Source organism: Dromiciops gliroides, chromosome X (genome assembly GCF_019393635.1).
Source record: "Dromiciops gliroides isolate mDroGli1 chromosome X, mDroGli1.pri, whole genome shotgun sequence".
NCBI lineage: Eukaryota > Metazoa > Chordata > Mammalia > Microbiotheria > Microbiotheriidae > Dromiciops > Dromiciops gliroides.
The window spans coordinates 41,116,758-41,138,014 of record NC_057867.1 but is presented as its reverse complement, the minus strand read 5'-3'; the positions used below and the strand labels follow the sequence as shown (position 1 = coordinate 41,138,014).

Here is a 21,257-nt window from a genome sequence, read left to right as displayed (position 1 = left end):
CACAGTTTTTATTTGCAAACAGGAACATATGGAGGACATAATATAGAATCTCTTCTATGTGGCATATCCCTGTTTTATGCCTTGTTTTGATAACAGATCATTTGGTTAGAGGGGTCATTGGACAGAGTTTTCTGGTTGCATTTATCAAAGTACCTTGTATGATCTTAAAATATATGAACAACTCCTTGTTGGGAAAAACTTTCAGGACTGTGTTTTCTTCTACTAAATCAAATACTTTTTAGTAATCTAAAAATAAGCATGGCTGGATCTTGTAGTCTCTGTACCTTTCAGGCCATAAAGATATGTACTGTTGGGAACTGTTTTTGAAAGCTTGCTTGTTAAGTTTTCTAATTTTCATCAAGAATGCTCTTTGTTGTATAGGTTTAGATTATTTTCTTTTGTAAAGATGAGAAAATTGACATGTGTTAACAATTCTTTTGATTTCCTTTTTTGAGCAGTAGTGGAAAAATTCATCATTTTTTTCTTCTTTTGGTCTCTTCCCCTCTCTGAATTTTCTTGTACAATGATCCTATAATGCTCTCAAGATTATAATTTTGCTGACCAGCATAGATTTTCAGGATGTAGACTTGGCCTGGTCCAACCACTTTTTCCTACTTCCTCTTTGCCATTTCAGCTTAGCACATCTATCTAATAGTGTCTATATGTGATGGTTCCTCTGTCAATGATGCTGAGAACAGATTGTTATAGAAAGCTTAGCAATACCATTCTATTTTCTCTTTGTTGTCCTCCTGCCAGTTGCATCTGTAGATGCTCTTGAGATGATGTAGCTTAGTTGGGGTCTTCCATCAAGCTTTCTGTGGATTGAATTTTTGCCTCCACTGCTTTTTGCCATTTTGTGAGTGCTATTGCTCTTAATCTTTCACCATCATCTTCCATAGTGTATTCCAGGTAAATTTTTATTCTGAATGGGTCCTTCTTCATGTTGACATGTCTCTCTACTTGGCAAGAAGATAGTGTTTGCTGACTAAGGCAGTTTCTGGGATCATTTAGCCTCACTGTGGCAACTGCATTGTATCTTTTAAACTTCTTCAAGAAATGATGATAATCAAGGTCAATATCTTTTGCCTATTTCAAATTTCCATTTTTTGGGCATCTACAGCTTGTTTAGGTCATCTTGAAGCTGATGTATTTGTTCTCATTGTTGTTTCATCTTTATCCTTTGTTCTAATTTTGATGTTGCTTTTGACTTTTGCTTTAATTATTGTGACTGTACACAGTTACTTCTTATACAACTCACTTCACTACTCAGTCATTTACTATATCTAAAACACAGTAAATTTCATTTTTTTTTTTGGTCATATTCAATCAACAGTGTCTATGAAGTTCCAGGCATTGTGCTGTTTACTGGAGTTATCAGAGACAAAAACAAAACAGTCTTTTCCTCAAAGACCTTACATTTCTATCTGGAGGGAAACAATGTTTACACTTACAAATAAGTGAAAAATATGTCAATTAAGGGGGGACACTAGTATTTTGGGGTATGGCACTTGAGCTGAACTTTGAAGGGATTCTAGGTATTCTAAGAGAAAGAGATTAAGAAGGAGAGAACATTTCATGAACGGGGGATAGATAGCCTTTGCAAAGGTATAAATCTAGAAGATGAGCTGTTTTTATACACACACATGCCAGTTTGGCTAGAAGGTAGAGTGCACAGAGTAGAATAACATGGAATAATCCAGGAAAGGCAGTGCAGTGCCAAACATTTAAAAAGCCACTGAGACGTTTTAAGCATGGGATTGGTGTGGTAGGATTTTTGCTTTTAGGAATATCACTCTGGCAGCTGTGTGGAGGATGGATGGGAGAGGGAAGAGACTTGAGTCAGGGAGACCACTTAATTAGGGGATCATCAGAGGTTAGGATGGCCTTGAAATGTGTTGGTGGCCATGTGATTGGATAGAAAGGGATGTAGACAAGAGAGGTGGAAGTAAAATCATTACCAACATTTTTAGAAATAATAATGAAAGTAGAATCAGTAAGGCCTGGCAACTAATTATACGTAGAGGAAGGAAAGAGGCAAGGGGGATTACTAGGATGTTAACCTGGAAGACTGGAAGGATAGTGCCACCCTCAACAGAAGTAGGAAAATTAAAAAGAAGGGTAGATTTTGGGGTAATAATAGTGAACTTGAGATGTCTGGAACATACTGTTTGAAATGTTCAGAAGAAAGATGGTGGTGTGGAAGTAGAGCTTGGAAGCCAAGGAACCTGATGGAATCCTGGGAGAGAAAAGAGAAGAGGTTAAGGTCGGAGCATTGGGATATATTCACCATTACATGTGATAGAGAAGACGATTCAGCAAAGGAAACTAAGTAGTGGCCACATGGTAGGCAGGACGAAAATAGAAAAATAGCAACATGGAACACCCAAGAAGAAAGTGTTGAGAAGGAAAAGGTGGTCAGCACTTTTCAGTGTTATGGAGCTGACAAGAAAGATAAGGATTGAAAAGAGGTTGTTAGATTTTGCAAGTAAGAGATCATTGGTAATTTTGTAGAGAGCAATTTCAGCTGAATGGTGAGGAGTCTGGAAGCCAGATTACAGAGGATTTAAAAGAGAGTGAGAGGAGAAAAAGTGGAGCCAGCAAATATAGTCAGAGAAGAGAATTTTTTTATGGCCTGGAAAATTTGAATGTGCTTGGAGGCATCAGAGAAAGAACCAGTTCATTGAGGAAGAGATTAGAAGTAGGGGATGATGATAGTGAGGGCAGTCTGATGGAGAAGATGGGATAGGTTTAGGATTATCTTTGTCTTGGTTTTTTGTTTGCTTTTTTTGGTGAGACAATTGGGGTTAAGTGACTTGCCCAGGGTTACAGCTAGTAAGTGTCAGTGTACAAGACCAGATTTGAACTTAGATCCTCCTGACTCCAGGGCTGGTGCTCTATCCACTGCTCCACCAAGCTGCTCCTTAGGATTGTCTTTGGCAAGAGGAAAGGGGCATCTCTTCATCAGAGACTAGAATTAAGGAAGATTTAGTGTGGTATGATAGAAGAGTGAGATCAAATAACATTTAAAGTACTTTGCAAAACTTCAGGCTTTTAAATAAATAAAAAAACCCCAACAAACTTGATCTTTATATAAATACTGTTAGATATTATCATGTGAGAAGAGGGAACTTTGGATGGTAGGACAGTGTAACTAACCAAAGCTGAGATGATGTTCAGGCAAAGTATTGAGTGGTAGGATTGAATAGTTTGAATAGGAATGAAGAATAGTTTTAGAGGAGGATGAAGAGAGATTGAAAAAAGACCAGGTTCAATAATGGAATTTTGGCATTCTTGAACATGGATGATGACAAAATCAAGAGCTCTGTTTCTAGCTGAGATGGAGTTAAGGATTAGGTCTTTGGAGCTGAGTATCTTGAAAGAGACCAAAAAGGAAGTTAGGGTATTTGAGGGAACATCAACTATGTCAGTCTTGGCGCAATCTGGTGCTGTGCAGGAGAATCTTGTCAAACTTTTAATAAAATTCCTCTATTTTCTAATTATTCTTCCTCAGATTTTTATACATAAGCTACAATTATTTCCATTGCTTATGTTCATCATGGAAGATGTGAGACAAGATTACCAGTTGTCCTATGAAATTTCTGTTTTTTTAAAATTTAATTTTAAATTAAAATTAAAAAAATTTTTTATTAATTTTATTTCTTCATTTCTTTATTATTATTTCTTAATTTTTTTTTAGTGAGGCAATTGGGTTTAAGTGACTTGCCCAGGGTCACACAGCTACTAAGTGTTAAGTGTTTGAGGTGGAATTTGAACTCGGGTACTCCTGACTCCAGGGTCGGTGCTCTATCCACTGCGCCACTTAGCTGCCCCTGAAATCTATATTTTTGGTTGGTTTTTGGCTGTGTGATAAAACTGGCTCTGCTCAGTCTTTTTTTTCTCCAACCTTTCCACCAACTTTCTAATTAGTTGCAAATTTCTTTTTGTAGTTTCTCATGTAGATGTCAGTTTTGATCTAGCTTTCTTATAGTCTTAGAAAAGCACTGTTTGTATTATACTGATTACAAGGATTGCAGAGAGTAAAGTGGAAGGAAAAGGCAGCAATATAAAACTGTTGAACTGTCAGCATATTAATTGAATAATTGTAGTTGAAAGTCTTCTGTATTTAGAGGAAGAGCAGCAGGGACAGTTGAAATTGCAGAATTTTATTTAAGGCATATGGTTATTTGTTTTATCTTTTTCAAAGTAGGTGGTTAATATATTCCAACCTGGTATAGTAGATAGAGAGAGCTGACCTTAAAGTCAGGAAGTTTTAGGTTCAAGTCCTCTTTCTGACACATTTTGATTTTGTAACCCTGGAGGAGTCACTTTTAACTTTTCAGTGCCTCCAGTCAAACTTTCTAAGATTACAAATCAGCTTTGGTCGAGGACATTTCCTCACTGGGGTTTCTTTATCCTGAAGAAGTCACATGTCTGGAACTTGTGCTTTTGTGTGTGTACGTGTGTGTGTGCGCGTGTGTGTGTATACACGTGTTTACGCGTGTGTGTGGGTTTTTTGGAAACTTAATAATGTTTTTTTTGGGGGGGTGGTGCAGGGTGGCTATTTCGGACAGATCAGAAACACTAAAAAATCCTCTCAGAGGTTAAAGGATGCGTTATTGGACCATGATCTTGCCCTTCCTCTATGCTTGCTTATGGCTCAGCAGAGAAATGGTGTAATCTTTCAGGAAGGAGGAGAGAAACACTTAAAGCTTGTGGGAAAATTATATGACCAGGTAAGTAAATATGGTTTGTATGTTTTAATAAATGCTTAATATGGAGCACAAAATTTAGAAAATATCACACATGTCTAGTTAGATTGTATTATGCTCATTTACTCTCAAATATAAAAGAGACTTCTTGTATATAATGCGTGTCATTCTGTGGTATCTGTAGGTTTTCACCCAATTAGAAATTCAACAACTAATATCTTTAAATTTTGTTTCATGATCAGAATTCAAATTTAGTCTCTTTAATAGTTATTTGAATCCTAAACACATATATAATTATTGTGGCTATTGTCCTTTTACTTAAATCTAGATTTTGACGTGTTAATAATTTGAAAGCTAAAGATTGTATATCAAGATTGAAAGAGCAGTTGTATTTAGAAAGCACACTCTTCAGTGCAGGAGATTATGAGACTAGTTAAATAAATTTTTCTGAAACACAAGACATTTGTGTTGTGATCTAGGTAAGTAACTTTCTGTCACAAAAAGTGACTTAACACTAGCTTAAAAGTCAGACTAGTTTATGGCAAAGGTAGAGCTCCTTGTGTGACTTTGGATAAGACATTGACCTCTCTGGCCGGGTTGTTTTTTTTTAATCTGTGAAGTAAGAGTATTTTAGTAGATGATCTGTAAGGTGCCTTCTAGCTCTAACATTTAATGATTTTAAATTTAATTTTTGATTCAATAAAGTAGTTAGTTTAAAAAACTCATTTTATAGGCTTTCTTAAAAGTTAATCTTTACTTTGAAGGAATCTTAGATAGTACATTTATATGATTGTTTTTGGCTTTGTTTTTTTCAATTTAGTGTCATGATACCCTGGTACAGTTTGGTGGCTTTTTAGCATCTAATCTAAGTACAGAGGATTATATAAAGAGAGTGCCTTCAATTGATGTGCTTTGTAATGAGTTCCACACACCTCATGATGCAGCATTTTTCCTGTCTAGGCCTATGTATGCACACCATATCTCAGTGAGTAAATATTTTTTTAAAATTTCTAATTTTTTTCCCCTGAACTATGGTTTATCGTGTGTGGGTTGCAAAAGGATACCCGTGGTATTGAATTTTGGAAGGTTTTGCTTGTATTTCTCTTAATACCTAGGGCATAGAGCTATCTAGGAAGACAATCTTGTGTGACTAGGTACTCCAGAATTTAAATGAATTAGTATATCATGATAGTCCGGGGCTATTATAATTTTCAAATCTTTAGAAGATGTACATAGCCAAACTTAGTAGAATGTTAGTTTTGAAATTGGTAGAGTCAATGATCTTAGAATCCACATACCAAAAAAAAAAAACCCAACCCAAAAAACCTATGCAGTGAACATTTGTTTTTTATTTTTCATTTTCAGTCAAAGTATGATGAGCTTAAAAAAGCTGAGAAGGGAAGTAAGCAGCAACATAAAGTTCATAAATATATTACATCGTGTGAGATAGTGATGGGTCCAGTCCATGAGGCAGTGGTCTCTTTGCATTTGCCAAAAGTGTGGGATGACATCAGCCCCCAGTTCTATGCCACGTTTTGGTCATTGACAATGTATGACCTTGCAGTTCCACGTAACAGCTATGAAAGAGAAGTAAATAAGCTGAAAATCCAGATGAAAGCAGTTGATGACAATCAGGAAATGGTATGTTTTTATTGTACTCACTCAACTAAAATACCTTCATAGTGTTAATTTAAAGTGTAAGGGGCTAAAATTCTAGCTAGTCTGTCTAAAATATCTAATGAGTGGTCGCCAATAAATTATAAGCTTTAGCAAGAGTTAGACTTTTAAGCATTTAAGGAGAATAAGAATTTGGTGAAGAGAAAGAGGCCTAGATTCAGCTATCTTTCTTGGGGAGCTACATTTCTCCTGGCGAAAGAGAGCAAGAGAGCCCACCTTGCCCCCTCTTTCTCCCACAAGAAAATGTTCACTTCCTGACACCAAAGAAAAGCCGCCATGGTTTGCCTTCTCATGGCTGAGCTTTCCTACAGTAAGTCTCCAGCAGGTGGTGTCATTCCAATCGTTACAAAAGTTTAGTAGCTTCAGTCAAAAAAATGCATAATAAATACATAATTATCTTTTCATGGTGATTCTAAACTTTTGGCTGAATGGATCATTTAGATATTTCATGGTGTATGCAATAAGCATTTGACTCTCTTCTTTCTTCCTAGCATTATGTTAGTAGGTGCTTTTAAGGGATGCAAAAATTGTATATAACAAGGTTTCTGGCCCTCAAGGAAATTGTAGTGTACTTAGAGAAAGGTAGCAAATTAAAAATGAGAGAACATTTAAGTGCTAAACTGTTATTGACTCATATGCAGGGTATTCCCAAAGTCTTAATGATATTTTAAGCCTTAATAGCTTAAAACAGCATTAAGACTCTTAGAGCTCTGTATAAAACACACTTGGAATTCAGAGGTTCAATGTAAGCATATGGGCTGGAATAGTCAACTACACTTTAATGAGGACTTGGGTTTTCAAGGATGGGTAGTATTTGAATAGGTGGCAAGAAACGATTATGGTTTTTAGGTGGTAGAAAGAGTAATAGAATTACATCAGCAGAAGTGTAGAAGTAAGAATGAGTTAAATATTTAAGAACAAAAACATCTCCATGACTAGAGTAGAGGGGATATATTCACTCTCTCTCTTTCTCTCTCACTCACTCACTCATATATAATGGTAATATTATAAAGTTGTTTAGGTAGGATGGGGCCAGATTATTTTGGTGAGGCAATTGGGGTTAAGTGACTTGCCCAGGGTCACACAGCTAATAAGTGTCAATGGTCTGAGGTCAGATTTGAACTCAGGTCCTCCTGAATTCAGGGCTAGTGTTATATCTACTGCGCCACCTAGCTGCCCCATGAAGCATCTTTTAAACCTAAATAGAGGGGTTTTAGACTTCATAATGTGGTAGGGCAGCCACTGTTGAGATTCTGTTTTTTATTTTTAGTTTTCAGCATTTGTTTATCTCCTTCCCTCCTTTTCATCCCCCGTCCACAAGACAGCAAGCAATTTGATAGAGGTTATATGTGTACAATCCACATGTACTCATTGTTGGGATTCTGAAAAGGGGGAATGATATGATGAAACTAATATTTAGGTAATATTGGTATGACATCAGTGTGTAGTTGGGGGTAGTAGGTTTTTTGTGAAGGAGGGGGATTAACAGGTAGTGGAGACTGTAGCCAGGTACAGAAGCATTGGCAGGTAGGAAATGAGAAACTAGACTAGGGTACAGAGAGAAAAGGATGACATTTTAAAGGAAGGGAGTGATGGTTATTTGGAAGACCAAATTTTTAAATGTCAAAGAGATTTTTCACTGTGGAGACTGGAACAATGGTTGTACTAATGAGAGACACAGGACAGGGAATCCATTTGCGGGACAAGGATAATGAGTTCAGTTTTGGGGGCTGTTTTCACATTAAATTCATGTGAAAGCAGCACATCATCCTCTAGGGTATTAAATTGCAAGCTATTGGAAACCAAATTTTTCAAAGGTAGATTTTGAAATCATTTGCATTGAAGTGGTAATTGAAGATATTACAAAGAAAATCACTAATTCAGTGATTTTAATATTTTGATAAAATTAAGAAGGGGGAGATAAATTGTACATAATTAGAAAAAAATGTATTTATTACCCATTAGCCTCCAAATAAAAAGAAAAAGGAGAAGGAACGCTGTACTGCCCTTCAGGACAAACTTCTGGAAGAGGAGAAGAAGCAGATAGAACACGTCCAGAGAGTTTTGCAGAGACTAAAACTGGAAAAAGATAACTGGCTTTTAGCAAGTAAGTTGATAGGATGAATTCATTGGCCCTACTGTTAAACTTACAAAAAGCTCTGGTTTTAGAGCTGTTTTCATGCCATGTTTTTATGTTAACACTATTAAGTAGTTTAGAGATGCAAAATCATTCTCAGTTCTCTGAGGGAACTCATGTTTCACAGAACTATGTGAAAGATTTTTTAGAAAATAGTTCTACATTTCTATTTGGGGGGGTGTTTTTATTTTAGGAAAAATGTACAGAATATAGATATGAATTTTATTCCTGGTATGATTTTTTTGGATACCAAATGATGGATTTGCTGATATTTTATTCAGCAAGTCTGCAGGTTTTTTTTTAAATTTTATTTTTAAATTTAATTAAAATTAATTTTTTTGGTGAGGCAATTGGGATTAAGTGACTTGCCCAGGGTCACACAACTAGTAAGTTTAACACTGAGGCCGGATTTGAACTCAGGTCCTCTTGAATCCAGGGCCGGTGTTCTATCCACTGTGCCACCTAGCTGCCCAGCCTGCAGTTTTTATAGCTATGAAATTTGTAATATAGTCTTTAACAGAATTCATCCCTTTATTTATCTTTTCCTTTTTAGAATCTACAAAAAATGAGACCATCACAAAATTTCTACAACTGTGTATATTTCCTCGCTGCATTTTTTCAGCAATTGATGCTGTTTATTGCGCTCGTTTTGTAGAGTTGGTACATCAGCAGAAGACACTTAATTTTTCCACACTTTTGTGTTATGATCGAGTAAGTTCTTTATCTTACACCTGTGGATTAATTGGGGTTAAGTGACTTGCCCAAGGTCACACAGCTAATAAGTGTCTGAGGTCAGATTTGAACTCAGGTCCTCCTGACTCCAGGGCCGGTGTTCTATCCACTGTGCCACCCAGCTGCCCCGCTTACACATGTTTTTTTTTTTTTTTAAACAAACCAAAAAACTTTCCTAACATAACTTTAGGAACTTCTTAAGAGCAATTGGGTCTGTCTATATTTAGTCTCACAGGTAGTATAGATCATATCTCTCCCTCCCCCTAAATGCAAAACACCTCCCCCTCTACATATAGGAGAGATTTAGTGGGAGAGATTTAGTAGGACCAGTAAAATAACTTCCTTTTTGATGTCGATGCATTCCTCTTTTAAAAAAAATAGTCAAATGATTGTTCTATATTGATGTTGGATAAATAATTCTAGTTCCTTTCTGGGTCTCCCTTCTCCTAGCTCTTAGGACCTCTCTCTAAAGGATTGTTTCTCAATGGAGATTGACTGGATCTCAAATGAGATGATAGTTTTAAAAAAAGGTGGGGGTAGGGGTGGGGGCTTACACAGTGCCTGGCCCTATAGAAATGCTTATTTTCTCCCTTCCCTTTCCTCTATGTCTGAATGAGTAAGAATATATCCTTCAGTACTTTTCAGGCACCTGCAGTTTCAATGGGGTCGATAACTTCTCATTGATGCAGAGTAGTGTACCCCTTTTGATATTTAGTAGATGGCCTTTGGGAATTGATGAATCATTCTCTCCCCAAATGGTGATGACCCCCCAGGGCTAGCTGAGCTAGTTTGGAGAACAACACTAGCCTAGGCCTATACTTTGGAAGCCTTTTACAGTTGTACAGCACTGGAGAACTTGTGCTTTGCAGGTATTGCCATTGGGAGGTCAGGGTCACCATATGCCATGATGAGGTGAAGCTTAGGACATGAGTGGAGGTGTGAGAATGTAAATGTGAAAGTGTTTTAGATTTAGATTAAACAGATTACCACAGTTTATTATAATACATATTAAGTTGAACAAAGGCTTTGGGGAAGAGTAATTCTGGGTTTTTTGCTTTGTGTTTCATATTTTAATTATTTGTTTGTAGGTTTTCTCTGATATAATTTATACAGTAGCAAGCTGTACTGAAAATGAAGGTAGCCGCTATGGAAGATTTCTCTGCTGCATGTTAGAAACTGTGACTAGGTGGCATAGTGATAGAGCAATATATGAAAAGGTATGAATTAAACTTTACTTGTAATATGAATAGTTAAAACTGTCAATGTCAGTTCAGTTTAAGTTTTCATCATAGTAAAACTTGAGGTTTCTTTATTTGCAAAGAGTTGTACATATTTTGATTATTATCTGTAGTCAGTGGTAAGTCACCAAGTATTGTGAAGTACCCATTAGGTTTTTGTATTGTGAGGTACACAGGGATCAGTTAGATGCAGTTCCCTCTTAATCAGTAGACTTATCATTGAATAAAAGTTAGTATTGAGCTTTTATGAGAAGACCATCTAGTATTTAAACATTTACCTTTTTAGTTAGGGATATAGTTAAATAATCATGTCTTTTTTTTGTTATTCCTTGGAAAAGGAATGTTGTTACTGCTTATTGAATATTTTTAATTGGCTGTCTTTTAGGCACCTCAAGCTCACCGTGATCTCCTCAATAGAACTTACCTTTTCCCCCAAAACCACCCCACTCTCAAATTTCCCTATTCCTTTCAAGGGCCCTACTACCCTCTTAGTCACCCAGGCTTACAAGTTTGCATATACTATCCTTAACTCTTTGTTGTATCCATGCAACCAACTAGTTATCAAATCTTGTCATTTATGTCTTCATAATATAGATCACCTGTCCCTTTCTCTTTACTCATATGTCCCTGCCCCCCTTTCCAAACCATCTATTACACATTAGCCCAAATTATTGCAGGTTTTACCTGCTGTACATCCCTTGCGGGCGCGCGCCGCCCCCCCCCCCCCCCCCCCCTTCTCTTCTCTCTTCTCTCTCCCCACCCTTCCCCCAGTGTCTTTACCTCAAAAGGTTTTCTTATCCATTTTATAAATCTTATGCTCCTTTAGGGCAGGATTTTTAGTTTTATCTTTGTATTTCTAATCCTACTATTGTGCCTGGACTTTACCATACTTGGTGCTTAATAAATGTTTGTTGATTTATTTTATATTGACCCTCCTTAGGAATGTGGTAACTATCCAGGTTTCCTTACCATTTTGCGGGCAACTGGATTTGATGGTGGAAACAAAGCTGATCAGTTAGACTACGAGAATTTTCGACATGTTGTACACAAGTGGCATTATAAGCTAACAAAGGTAAAAGCCAAAGTTGTGATTGTTCAGAGACTTAATTTTTCTTAGTATCGATTTACATTGCCAACACAGTTCTTACACTCTATTGTAGGCATCAGTGCATTGCCTTGAAACGGGTGAATATACTCATATCAGGAACATTCTCATTGTGCTGACCAAAATACTTCCTTGGTATCCTAAAGTTTTGAACCTGGGCCAGGCTTTGGAACGAAGAGTGCATAAAATCTGTCAAGAAGAGAAAGAGAAGAGACCTGACCTATATGCATTGGCTATGGGGTAACACAATCTTACTATAAAATGATTTATGCAATTAGATAACAGAAGGCTGCTGAAGACTTTGAAATGTTTTACAGTGGTGAAGTTTTATCTTCTGACTTACTTACTTCGGGAGATTATGAGATCATGTCCCCACAGGCTGGTGAGAATTGTCACTTCCAGTTATCAGCTTCTGGTTTATACTGGATGATGTGACAGTTTCAAAGTCATAAGATGTCTTGGTTTTGGGGGCTGAGGGAAGTACCTAGCTTTATCACAAGGTGAATTAGCAGTGTTTTCATCTGAACAGTGAAAGAAAAAGCACATTTTTAGATGGAGTTTCATTGTTTGTTTTGAGATTTTTTTTTATTTCAGAGGAAGAGTACAGAGAGACTTGTTTGTCTCTCTCCAAAGACTTTCACCATTTTGGGGTTAGTGCGGGGAGGGAGACAATCTTTATATTTTGAAAGGTGAAATGTAGCTTGCATTTTGTTTATCTTACAGAATGAGACCCTTTTTTTCTTTTTTTTGGGGTACCTTGAGTTTTGTTTGTGTATTTAACACTTTGTGCGAATTTCAGCTATTCTGGGCAGTTGAAAAGTAGAAAGCCATACATGATACCTGAAAATGAATTCCACCACAAAGATCCTCCCCCAAGGAATGCTGTTGCTGCCACTGTACAAAATGGGCCCGGTGGTGTTGGCCTATCTACATCACTCACAATAAATGCAGCTAAATTGGAAGAAAGCACTACTGAGGAGACTGGTATGCCATTTCTGTAGAAAATTTTAAGTAACCCCAAATTAGGTTAAAAATTTGCTTCAAGAAACTAATATATTGACATAAAACCTGGTGGATTTGTGGTGGCGTTTTGTGACATTTGTAGCACACAGTTTTTAAGCAGCACGAGAAATGATTAGGTCGTTGCTGCTCTGTAGCCATTTTACTGGAAAAAATGTTGCTTAATGCTGCCTCTTGGAAGAATAGGGGCTTTTTCATATAAAGTTTTTTTTTTTCCTTTTTTTCCTATTTCAGATAAAGTAAAGGAGAAGTCTCAGGGTGCTGTGAAAGTTGCTAATAAAGCTGCCAGTGCAACCCCTAAAGTGACCACAAGTAATGGAAACAGTGCTTCTAATAGGTAGTTGCTTTAAATATGCTCTGTAATATTTATTCTTGAATTTGTACTTAGTCTATATGGAATTATTGATGAAAAGGATAATCAGAAAATTTTATATATTTTGCTTTAGAATATAGTGTACAAATTTTGCTTGGGCATAGTGACTCTTATAGAGTCAGTCAGGTCTTTGGTTTATTCATGCAAGCATTTCTTTCCTTCATGGGTTGTGGAGAATTGTGGTTGTTAACCATCCAAAAAACCTTCTTTAAAGTTAATGTGCATGCATACAGCATAGCTTCCAATTAATAACCTGTGTTGTAAACTTGGCATGAAGTATAGTACAGTGAAAAGAGCAGTGGCTTGGGAGTCGGACCTGATTTCAAATCTTTTCTCTAATGCTTACTTACCTGTAGGACCATAGGCAAATCACTTAACCTCCTTGGTCCTCAGTATTATCCTCTGGCCTGCCTTCTAGGTCTAGATTTAACAGATTCACTGTATTTATTACTTTTCACCTGCTTTATTTTTTTTATTTTTTAAATTAAAACATTTTTTTTTGGTGAGGCAATGAGGGTCAAGTGACTTGCCCAGGGTCACACAGCTAGTAAATGTCAAGTGTCTGAGGCTAGATTTGAACTCAGGTCCTCCTGAATCCAAGGCCGGTGCTTTATCTACTACGCCACCTAGCTGCCCTCACCTGCTTTATTTATGTACCTGTTCATTCATCTATGTATTTAGATTATGTAGATGAGATAGCTTGACCTGGAGGATAGCAGACTTGTCTTGGAAATCACCAAGGTGATTGTCAAATATTGTGTCTAATATGAATTAGAAATTAGATGGGAGGAGAATAGGGATGGGACAGGGAGAATAAGTGACCTGCAGTTTTTCCATATTGCCTGAATTGTTTGTTTCCTCTTTATTTGTTGGAATTAATATTTCTCTCTTATGTTTTTAATCTCCCTAAAGCAAAGTTACTAAAGAAAATGACAAAGAGAAAAGTGGGAAAGAAAAAGACAGAGACAAAAAAGAAAAGACTCCAGCTGCCACTCCAGAGGCCAAGGCACTTGGTAAAGATGGCAAAGAAAAACCAAAGGAAGAGCGGGCAAACAAAGATGATAAAGCAAAAGAGATCAAGGAAAAAACACCCAAATCTGACAAGGAGAAGGAAAAATTCAAGAAGGATGAAAAATCTTCTAAAGATGAAAAATTCAAGACACTTGGTACCAACACTGAGTCAAAGTCAGCTGTAGAAAAGGAAAGAGACAAGGAACCGTCCAGAGAGAAAGATGTAGCGAAGGAAACGAAATCCAAGGAAAATATTAAAGGAGGAGAAAAGACACCAGTTGCTGGGTCCTTGAAGTCACCTGTTCCCCGCTCAGAAACATCAGAGTCTGAAAGGGGTAAGTTCAACTTTGTTAGTATTTGCATCCTGTCATTTTACTGGTTTCCTTCCATGAACCTTTACAAGCTTTAATAAAGAAGTGAATACTTAATGACCTAAAACATTCATTGAAAAAAATGTAATTAGAAAAAGTATTAGAAACACCCTTTTTTCTAACTTTGGTTATTTTTCTATTTTTTCCACTAGAACAAAAACGCCGCAAACTTGATACCCACTCTTCTCCATCACATTCCTCAACAGTAAAGGTTAGTATAGCCTGAGGAAGGCAGCGTCCATGTTAGGCTCACCTGTTTGGAATACCAGTGTCCCGACTTCCTTCAAGTCTTGTGCCTTCACTGGAGCCACTGGAGGTTTTGTATTGCATTACACAATGCATTCCTTGTCTGTATTGGTGGACTTTTTTCTGTTGCATATTTTTCTTACTAAAACTTCAAGGACCTAGCACTAAATTTGTAAATAGCGTTTGCAAAGTGCAAGAGAAATTTTACCCAGAAGTGCCTTATTGTTTTAAGCAGTCCTTTTTTTTGGAGTGCAATGGTAGCTACAAGCAAATGAGTCTTGGCAACAGAATGGAGCCTATTTTTTTCTGCATTCATATTGAAGAATATATAGTACTGAAGACTTCCTGGATGATACGGGATAAACAAGATACCTCTGAATTCATCAGGCTTCTTGATGAGCATCATACCGATGTGTGCCTTTCTAAGAAGGAATCTTGAAAGGAGTTCCATTTTAAAGTCTCCTTGGTGATCAGTTCTCCTGTAGTTGTATATATTCAGTGAGCATGCAGCTTCTGTTGTGTCTTCCCTTGGAGGTTTGTTTATACCCATTGGGTTCCCAACATGTTGAACCCAGCGTTACGATTAAAGCAGATGTGGCATCCAGTCCTACCACCCAGCAAAGAGAAACCTCAGGCATTCAACTGCAGCACAAAATCGTGGGTGTAGCCTTCTTGAAGACTCAGGGTAGCCATTCCTTGCTCCATGTTTAATTTTAATTCTAAATCATCTAAGTTCATGGAATCTTTGAATTTGCAGTACGTTGAACCTTTAAAACTGTAAGTTTCTAATTCTTCATCAAGAGCTCTGTGGTGGAATACCATGATTACTATTTTTTTTTTTCTGTGGGAGGCATAAGGTTGACTCTTTTTATGAACTTTGGAAAAAAGCGTGATTATTTTTTAATATTCCCCAAGTATAAACTGATTAGTATTCTTGATAGGAGGAAAAAATTATGAATAGTAAATATTGTTACTTTCTAAGTGGATTTTTAAAGGACGTGGAATAAGAGTTCTTCCACAGTAACCTCCATTGATTTTTAAACTTTTAGTGGGAAAAAAAAATGGATGTAATATTTTCCCCACACACTTAAGCCTCTAAATATGCTTATATTTTAAGTGGGGGTAGAAAAAAAGATTGGCATATATTATTAAATTATTGGGAGAAAGTGGGAGGAATTTTCACTTGTCAAATTGGGCATGAAAAATTTTATCTTTTGATATCTCACATAGTTTTTTTTTTCTGTGTTTTTTTTGTTTTGTTTTGTTTTGTTTTTGTTTTTTTTTGTTTTTGTTTGTTTTTTTGTTTTTTGTTTTTTTTTTTTTTTTGTTTTGTTTTTATATTGATATTCACGTGATAACATCACTAGATTTATTCCCAGAAAAGGAGTAGCTGGTTTGTTTCAAGGTTACAACCATACTTCCAAGTTTCTCGGGATTCTGAGAACTATTCCAGCTCACCTGTCATCTCCATTCATTTTCTACAGGACAACCTCAGCGAGCTCAAGGAGTCATCAGCAAAGGTTTGAGTCTTTTAAATCATCTTATTCTTATTAATTAATGATTTAATCAGTTGGATACTCTCTCCACTGATGTATATTTTAGTCTATCTATACCATCTCATCTTGTTGCCTTTCTTGTTCATGTTTTTCTCTTAAATCCTTCATAGTCTGCTCAATGTGCTGGCCTAAATGACTGAGTATACCAAAGAGTTCTTTATTTCTGTATTTAGACACCCTCTTCCCCACCTGTATTATTGAGAGGGAAGAGAAGAGAATACGTGTTTATTAAGTGTCTAATATGTGCCAGACACTGTACTAAGTGCTTTGCAAATGTTATGTATGTCCTTTGATTCTCACGACAGCCCTATGAGGTAGGTGCTGTTACTATTCTCATTTTACAAGTTAGAGAACTAAGGTAGACAGGTAATTGAATACTTGAACTACCATTGTCTTAGTTACATATAACATATGGCAGTATCAATGTGAACATATACCCACTCATGTAAAATTAGATTAAGCTTCAGTGTTGCATTTTAATATTCCATAATAATATATGTTTTAATATCATAAACTTGCCACTAAAACGTGTTAATATTTTGCAAGTAAGCCATTTTTATTGTCATCATTCTTTTTTTTTTTTTTTAAAGAAGTATCAAAGCTCTTTATTTATACATTCCTGCAAGAATGGGCCAGCTCCCTAATGGAAATGGCCATGTCATCATTCTTACTTGCTTTTGGATACAGATATTTTTGAATTGGCACACTCCAGACTTGTAGTGCTTTGACTGGTTCTTAAAACACAGGCATTCCAGCGATACATACACTTAAAGGAGACATCTAATCTCATTTTGTCAATATATGGTTGATAGGCTCTTATTTTTCTTAATTGCAATATGGGGAGGGCAAGGGATTTAATTATTAAAAATATTTCCCCAGAAATGACTGTCAGCCCAGGTATATTTAAACACCATTATTAACTCCTTGGTATCATTGTGTATTCTTTAATACTCTGTAACTAAAAGTGAAATGATTTGTTCCTTACATACCTTCTTATTTCAGGGCACAGTACTCAAGTACTGTGGTTTGGTAAGCTTTTCCATGCATAAAAACCTTAAGGTCAACTAGGGGTGCTTTCTCTTATGAGTAGTGGACCATTAGGAAAGATTGTCCATTCTGCTTTTGAAAGAGGGTCAGTTGTCCACATTGGACCTAACACCAGCTGCTTTGGGATTTGTACCTGTAAAATAAATTGCTGTGCTGATACTGTACGGATAAAGCACCTTGATTTTGAAGGGTTTTAGTGTGGGTATGGTATAAAATGATGTTCTAAGAACATGGTGTGATATTCAAGAGACGTTTCTTATCCTTGGGAGACTGGAGACTATTTGAAAGAATTTAATGCCTCTTCAGAGAAGTTGTAGATTATATACATTAAAGTATTTTATTGGGTACTTTCCCAGGAAGGTTTAAGAGATGACATTGGTGACTTTGAAAGTGAACTTTGCTTCTAAAGTTATGTTTTTTATTTTTTTTTGTTTACTAAAAGACTGATAATATCACATTTGTACAGTGCTTTATATTTTTTCAAAGAAATTTCACATATATTAATCTTTTTATCCTCACAGTGACCTTGGGGGGGGTTAGGTAGGGCAAATAACTATTCATTTGACAGATGAAGAAACAGAGACACAGGTATTTGTTAAGTGTCATAGCTAAGTTAATGGTAGAACCAACTCTTAAGCTCTAATGCTAAGCACACACAAACATCTATATATATATCTATATATGTTTATATAGATATAGTTATGGATATGTAGAAGAATGGCATAGAGAACTGGTACTTTTCAGAAGTCTTAGCTCTGCTCTTTAACTAGCTGTGTGACCTTGAGTAAATTAGTTTGAAAAGAGGGGCACTGGATTTGGACTAAGTGATTTTAGTATCCTTTCCAATTAATATTCTGTGAAATATAGTTTCCTTTTTCCTTTTCCTTTCCCTTTTCCTAACCTTTCTTTCCCTCATGTTTCTTTAGCTTATAGGTTTTAATCTAGAATATTATGGAAGCACCTCTTATTCAGTTGAACAAATAGAAATGATCTGATTAGAATCATGTGTATTTCAAAACTGCCAAAATTTTTATGCTTTTCAGAACTTCTAAGAATTTGGTCTTAGCTATAATATCAAAGGCGTTGTAATGGATATTATAATATTTTTAAAAATTGTAACAAGAAATTTTATATAATTATGTTACCTAAAAAGTTTTCCAACATATGCTTTTAAAAAATTAATAAAAGTTTTAGTAATCCCACAATAGGTGACTTTAGTCCTGTTGGGTGGGTTTAACTTCTGAATTTAGAAAGTCTGTTTACCTGTCCCTTTTTAGTGCTGCCTTATGAATCTTATTTGTAAAATTCTTCTCCCATTAACAGTTTTTGATCTTTTCAGTTTTACTCTTTTCTCTCTACACACAAAGAACCAGTTTTCATCATTTGCTTTATAAAGTTGCTATGAATGCCGAATTAGTGAATACTGAATCATTGTTCCCTGGGGAAGTAGAGTTAGTTTCCTCATCTACTTTAACACTTTTCAGATAGGCTTCACATACAGATTGAAAAATTTCTCCTTCCTTTTTCTGATTGTTGATTCTTTACCATTGAACTCATGGCCAACAGTACTTTTAAGTTAATCTACTTTGTGTTTTTTTATTGTACGGTACATCACAGACTTTTTGTGCTTAGGAACACTAGACAGCACTATGCTTGGGAGCCAATTCAAATGTTGAAATAACTTGAAAAGGACAAAAATGTGAGAAATGTACTAAGGAGACTATGAAAACGACACTTGTTTACAGTATGAGTGCTGAAACAAGAAGGGAAAACGTTCGACCTCAGCTGGGAACAGTTGCATTGGGTGACTCATATTTTTCACTGTTGCGCATGTTTTGAGCATGACCATGAAAATGCATCGAGTATTGGTTTTCTGGTTAGAAATTTTAGCAAGTCAGTGAATTTGCAAATATGGAATCTGCAAATAATGAGGATTGACTTTTCTTTATCTCACGCACTCACAGACAAGTGTCATCAAGTGTCGCCGCCGAAATTAAGCTATAAATGCTACTGATCAGTACTGAAATCTGTATAAATGGGAGAATAGGAATGGGAAGTGATTCATTCAACAATATTTAACACCTGCTATATGTGTGGAACTGTACTAGGTACTCATACTAAGCAAACTTGAGACTAAGCTACATTTTCTACCTTTGAGTAGCTTTACTCAAAAAGGTGAACACACACATAGTCCCTCCTCCCCACCAAAAACTGAACCATATGATCATTATTTCAAATGATGATTTATGAATGAAAATATTAAATATAGAGAACTTTAAAAATGAGTTGCTTAGAGGGCATGTGAACTTGAAATTCAGGAGGGCAATAATTAGTACCTAAAGGGTTGGTACTGTTTTTGATTGTCCCAATCTTCCTAAAATTGGAAGCCACAGTCTAACCTAAGTCTAAGCATATGAGTCCAATTTTACAACCTTTATCAGAACAAGAAAATCACGTTTAAAAAAAATCTATCTAATCATTATGCCAATTTAAGAAAGAAGACATTCCCTTCCACTGTGTATGGAAGAATTTCTCTGGGGAGGGATGATTATCAATTAGGAATTCTAGATCAATATTGCTATTAACAATAACTGGACCACTTGACCCGTTATTTCAATTATGAAACATTTGCGCCTTATTTAAAAATTTCATGAAGGTTGATAGGGAAGGCAGGAGGTTTCCTTACTTTGAAATTCTGCAGTATCATTTTTGTCATCTCATAAAGCCTTTTATTTTTATTTACTTTTTAAAAGATTACTTAGACTACGTTCTTATGTATTTATATTAGCTAGGTGGCACAGTTGATAGAGCACTGGGCATGGCCTTTGGGTGACCTCAGTTCAGATCTGGTTTGAGACACTTATTAGGGGTGGTACCTTGGGCAAGTCACTTAACCTCTGTTTGCCTTTGTTTCCTTATCTGTAAAATAAAAGATAGCACCTAATTTGCAGGGCTATGATGAAGATTAAATGAGATAATATTTGTCAGGCTCATAGTACCGTGGTTTAGCACAGTAGGCAGTTAATAAATGCTTCTTTCCTTCTTTCTCATTACTTTATTCTGTGGGTGCTGATGTTCACCACTAGAAAATGCTCATGAGTAGTTTGAAAGCTTGTTTCTCACCCTTTTTTGTTTTCCATTTTTCTTATCCTTAATATTTTCATCTATTTTGGTAAACAACTTTTTAAGAATGAAAGTTCATTATTTTGGCACAGTGTTCTAAAAGTACAAATCTACTTAATGTCTTTTACCATTACTTACATGTCCTTTGAGCTAACTAGTAGGTAAGGATTCTTTTTGGTCCCAAAGCTTCTTTGTATGGATCTCAGTTCATGGATGTAGGTCTGCCTCCTCGTTAAGGGAAAAAAAAAAAGTTTTGATACTCACTATCCTTCCACGCTATATCTTTTAAGAAAGAAAAACGTGTAAGCAAAGCCAACTGATATGTAGTGACCGTGTTGGATATATATGATATATGATATGATATACTTTGTTTCTAATCCTTCACCTCTTTACTGAGAAGAGAGGGAGGTATATTTTATCATGTCTTCTTTAGGACTGATTTGAGTCATTCCAGTTAATTAGATTTTGGGTCTTCAGTGTGGTATTTTTATATTGTAGTTATTGTATTTATTGTTCTGCGTATTTCATTATCAGTTTATATGTCTTTGTTTATTTCTCTGAATTTCTCGTAATTGCCATTTCTTATAATGTGACAATATTTGATTCTCTTCACATACTAAGATTTATTGAGACATTTCCTAGTTGATGAATTTGGTGGTAGGAACAGTATTTCCTCTCCTGCCGGTTAGACTAGTTTTTTCTCGAAAGACATTGAGACTTTCTTCGAGCCTTCGTTGGCTTAACAAACTAAAAGCTCATACTATTGATGTTACCTCCTCATTGTCCTAAGCATAGGTTTCAAACAGGTGGCCCATGTGGCTGAAAACTCTCAAGTGTGGCCTGAAGCAGATTAAAATGTAATTGGGAAATATTTAGTGAAATAAAAATACAATGAAACATAGATAATGTTAC

General features: G+C 36.0%; 1 protein-coding gene across 1 annotated transcript in view; it reads left to right on the top strand.

Moving 5' to 3' along the window:
- Window positions 1-21,257, top strand: part of THOC2 (THO complex 2) — a 90,989-nt gene that overhangs the window by 57,689 nt on the left and 12,043 nt on the right. Inside the window, exons 22-34 of the mRNA XM_043974635.1 lie at window positions 4,554-4,733; window positions 5,530-5,694; window positions 6,075-6,350; window positions 8,352-8,493; window positions 9,077-9,234; window positions 10,344-10,472; window positions 11,434-11,565; window positions 11,654-11,838; window positions 12,398-12,582; window positions 12,853-12,955; window positions 13,904-14,337; window positions 14,526-14,584; window positions 16,104-16,139. Of these exons, the coding sequence (XP_043830570.1) occupies window positions 4,554-4,733; window positions 5,530-5,694; window positions 6,075-6,350; window positions 8,352-8,493; window positions 9,077-9,234; window positions 10,344-10,472; window positions 11,434-11,565; window positions 11,654-11,838; window positions 12,398-12,582; window positions 12,853-12,955; window positions 13,904-14,337; window positions 14,526-14,584; window positions 16,104-16,139 (2,184 nt within the window). The remainder of the gene's footprint in view (window positions 1-4,553; window positions 4,734-5,529; window positions 5,695-6,074; window positions 6,351-8,351; window positions 8,494-9,076; window positions 9,235-10,343; window positions 10,473-11,433; window positions 11,566-11,653; window positions 11,839-12,397; window positions 12,583-12,852; window positions 12,956-13,903; window positions 14,338-14,525; window positions 14,585-16,103; window positions 16,140-21,257) is intronic.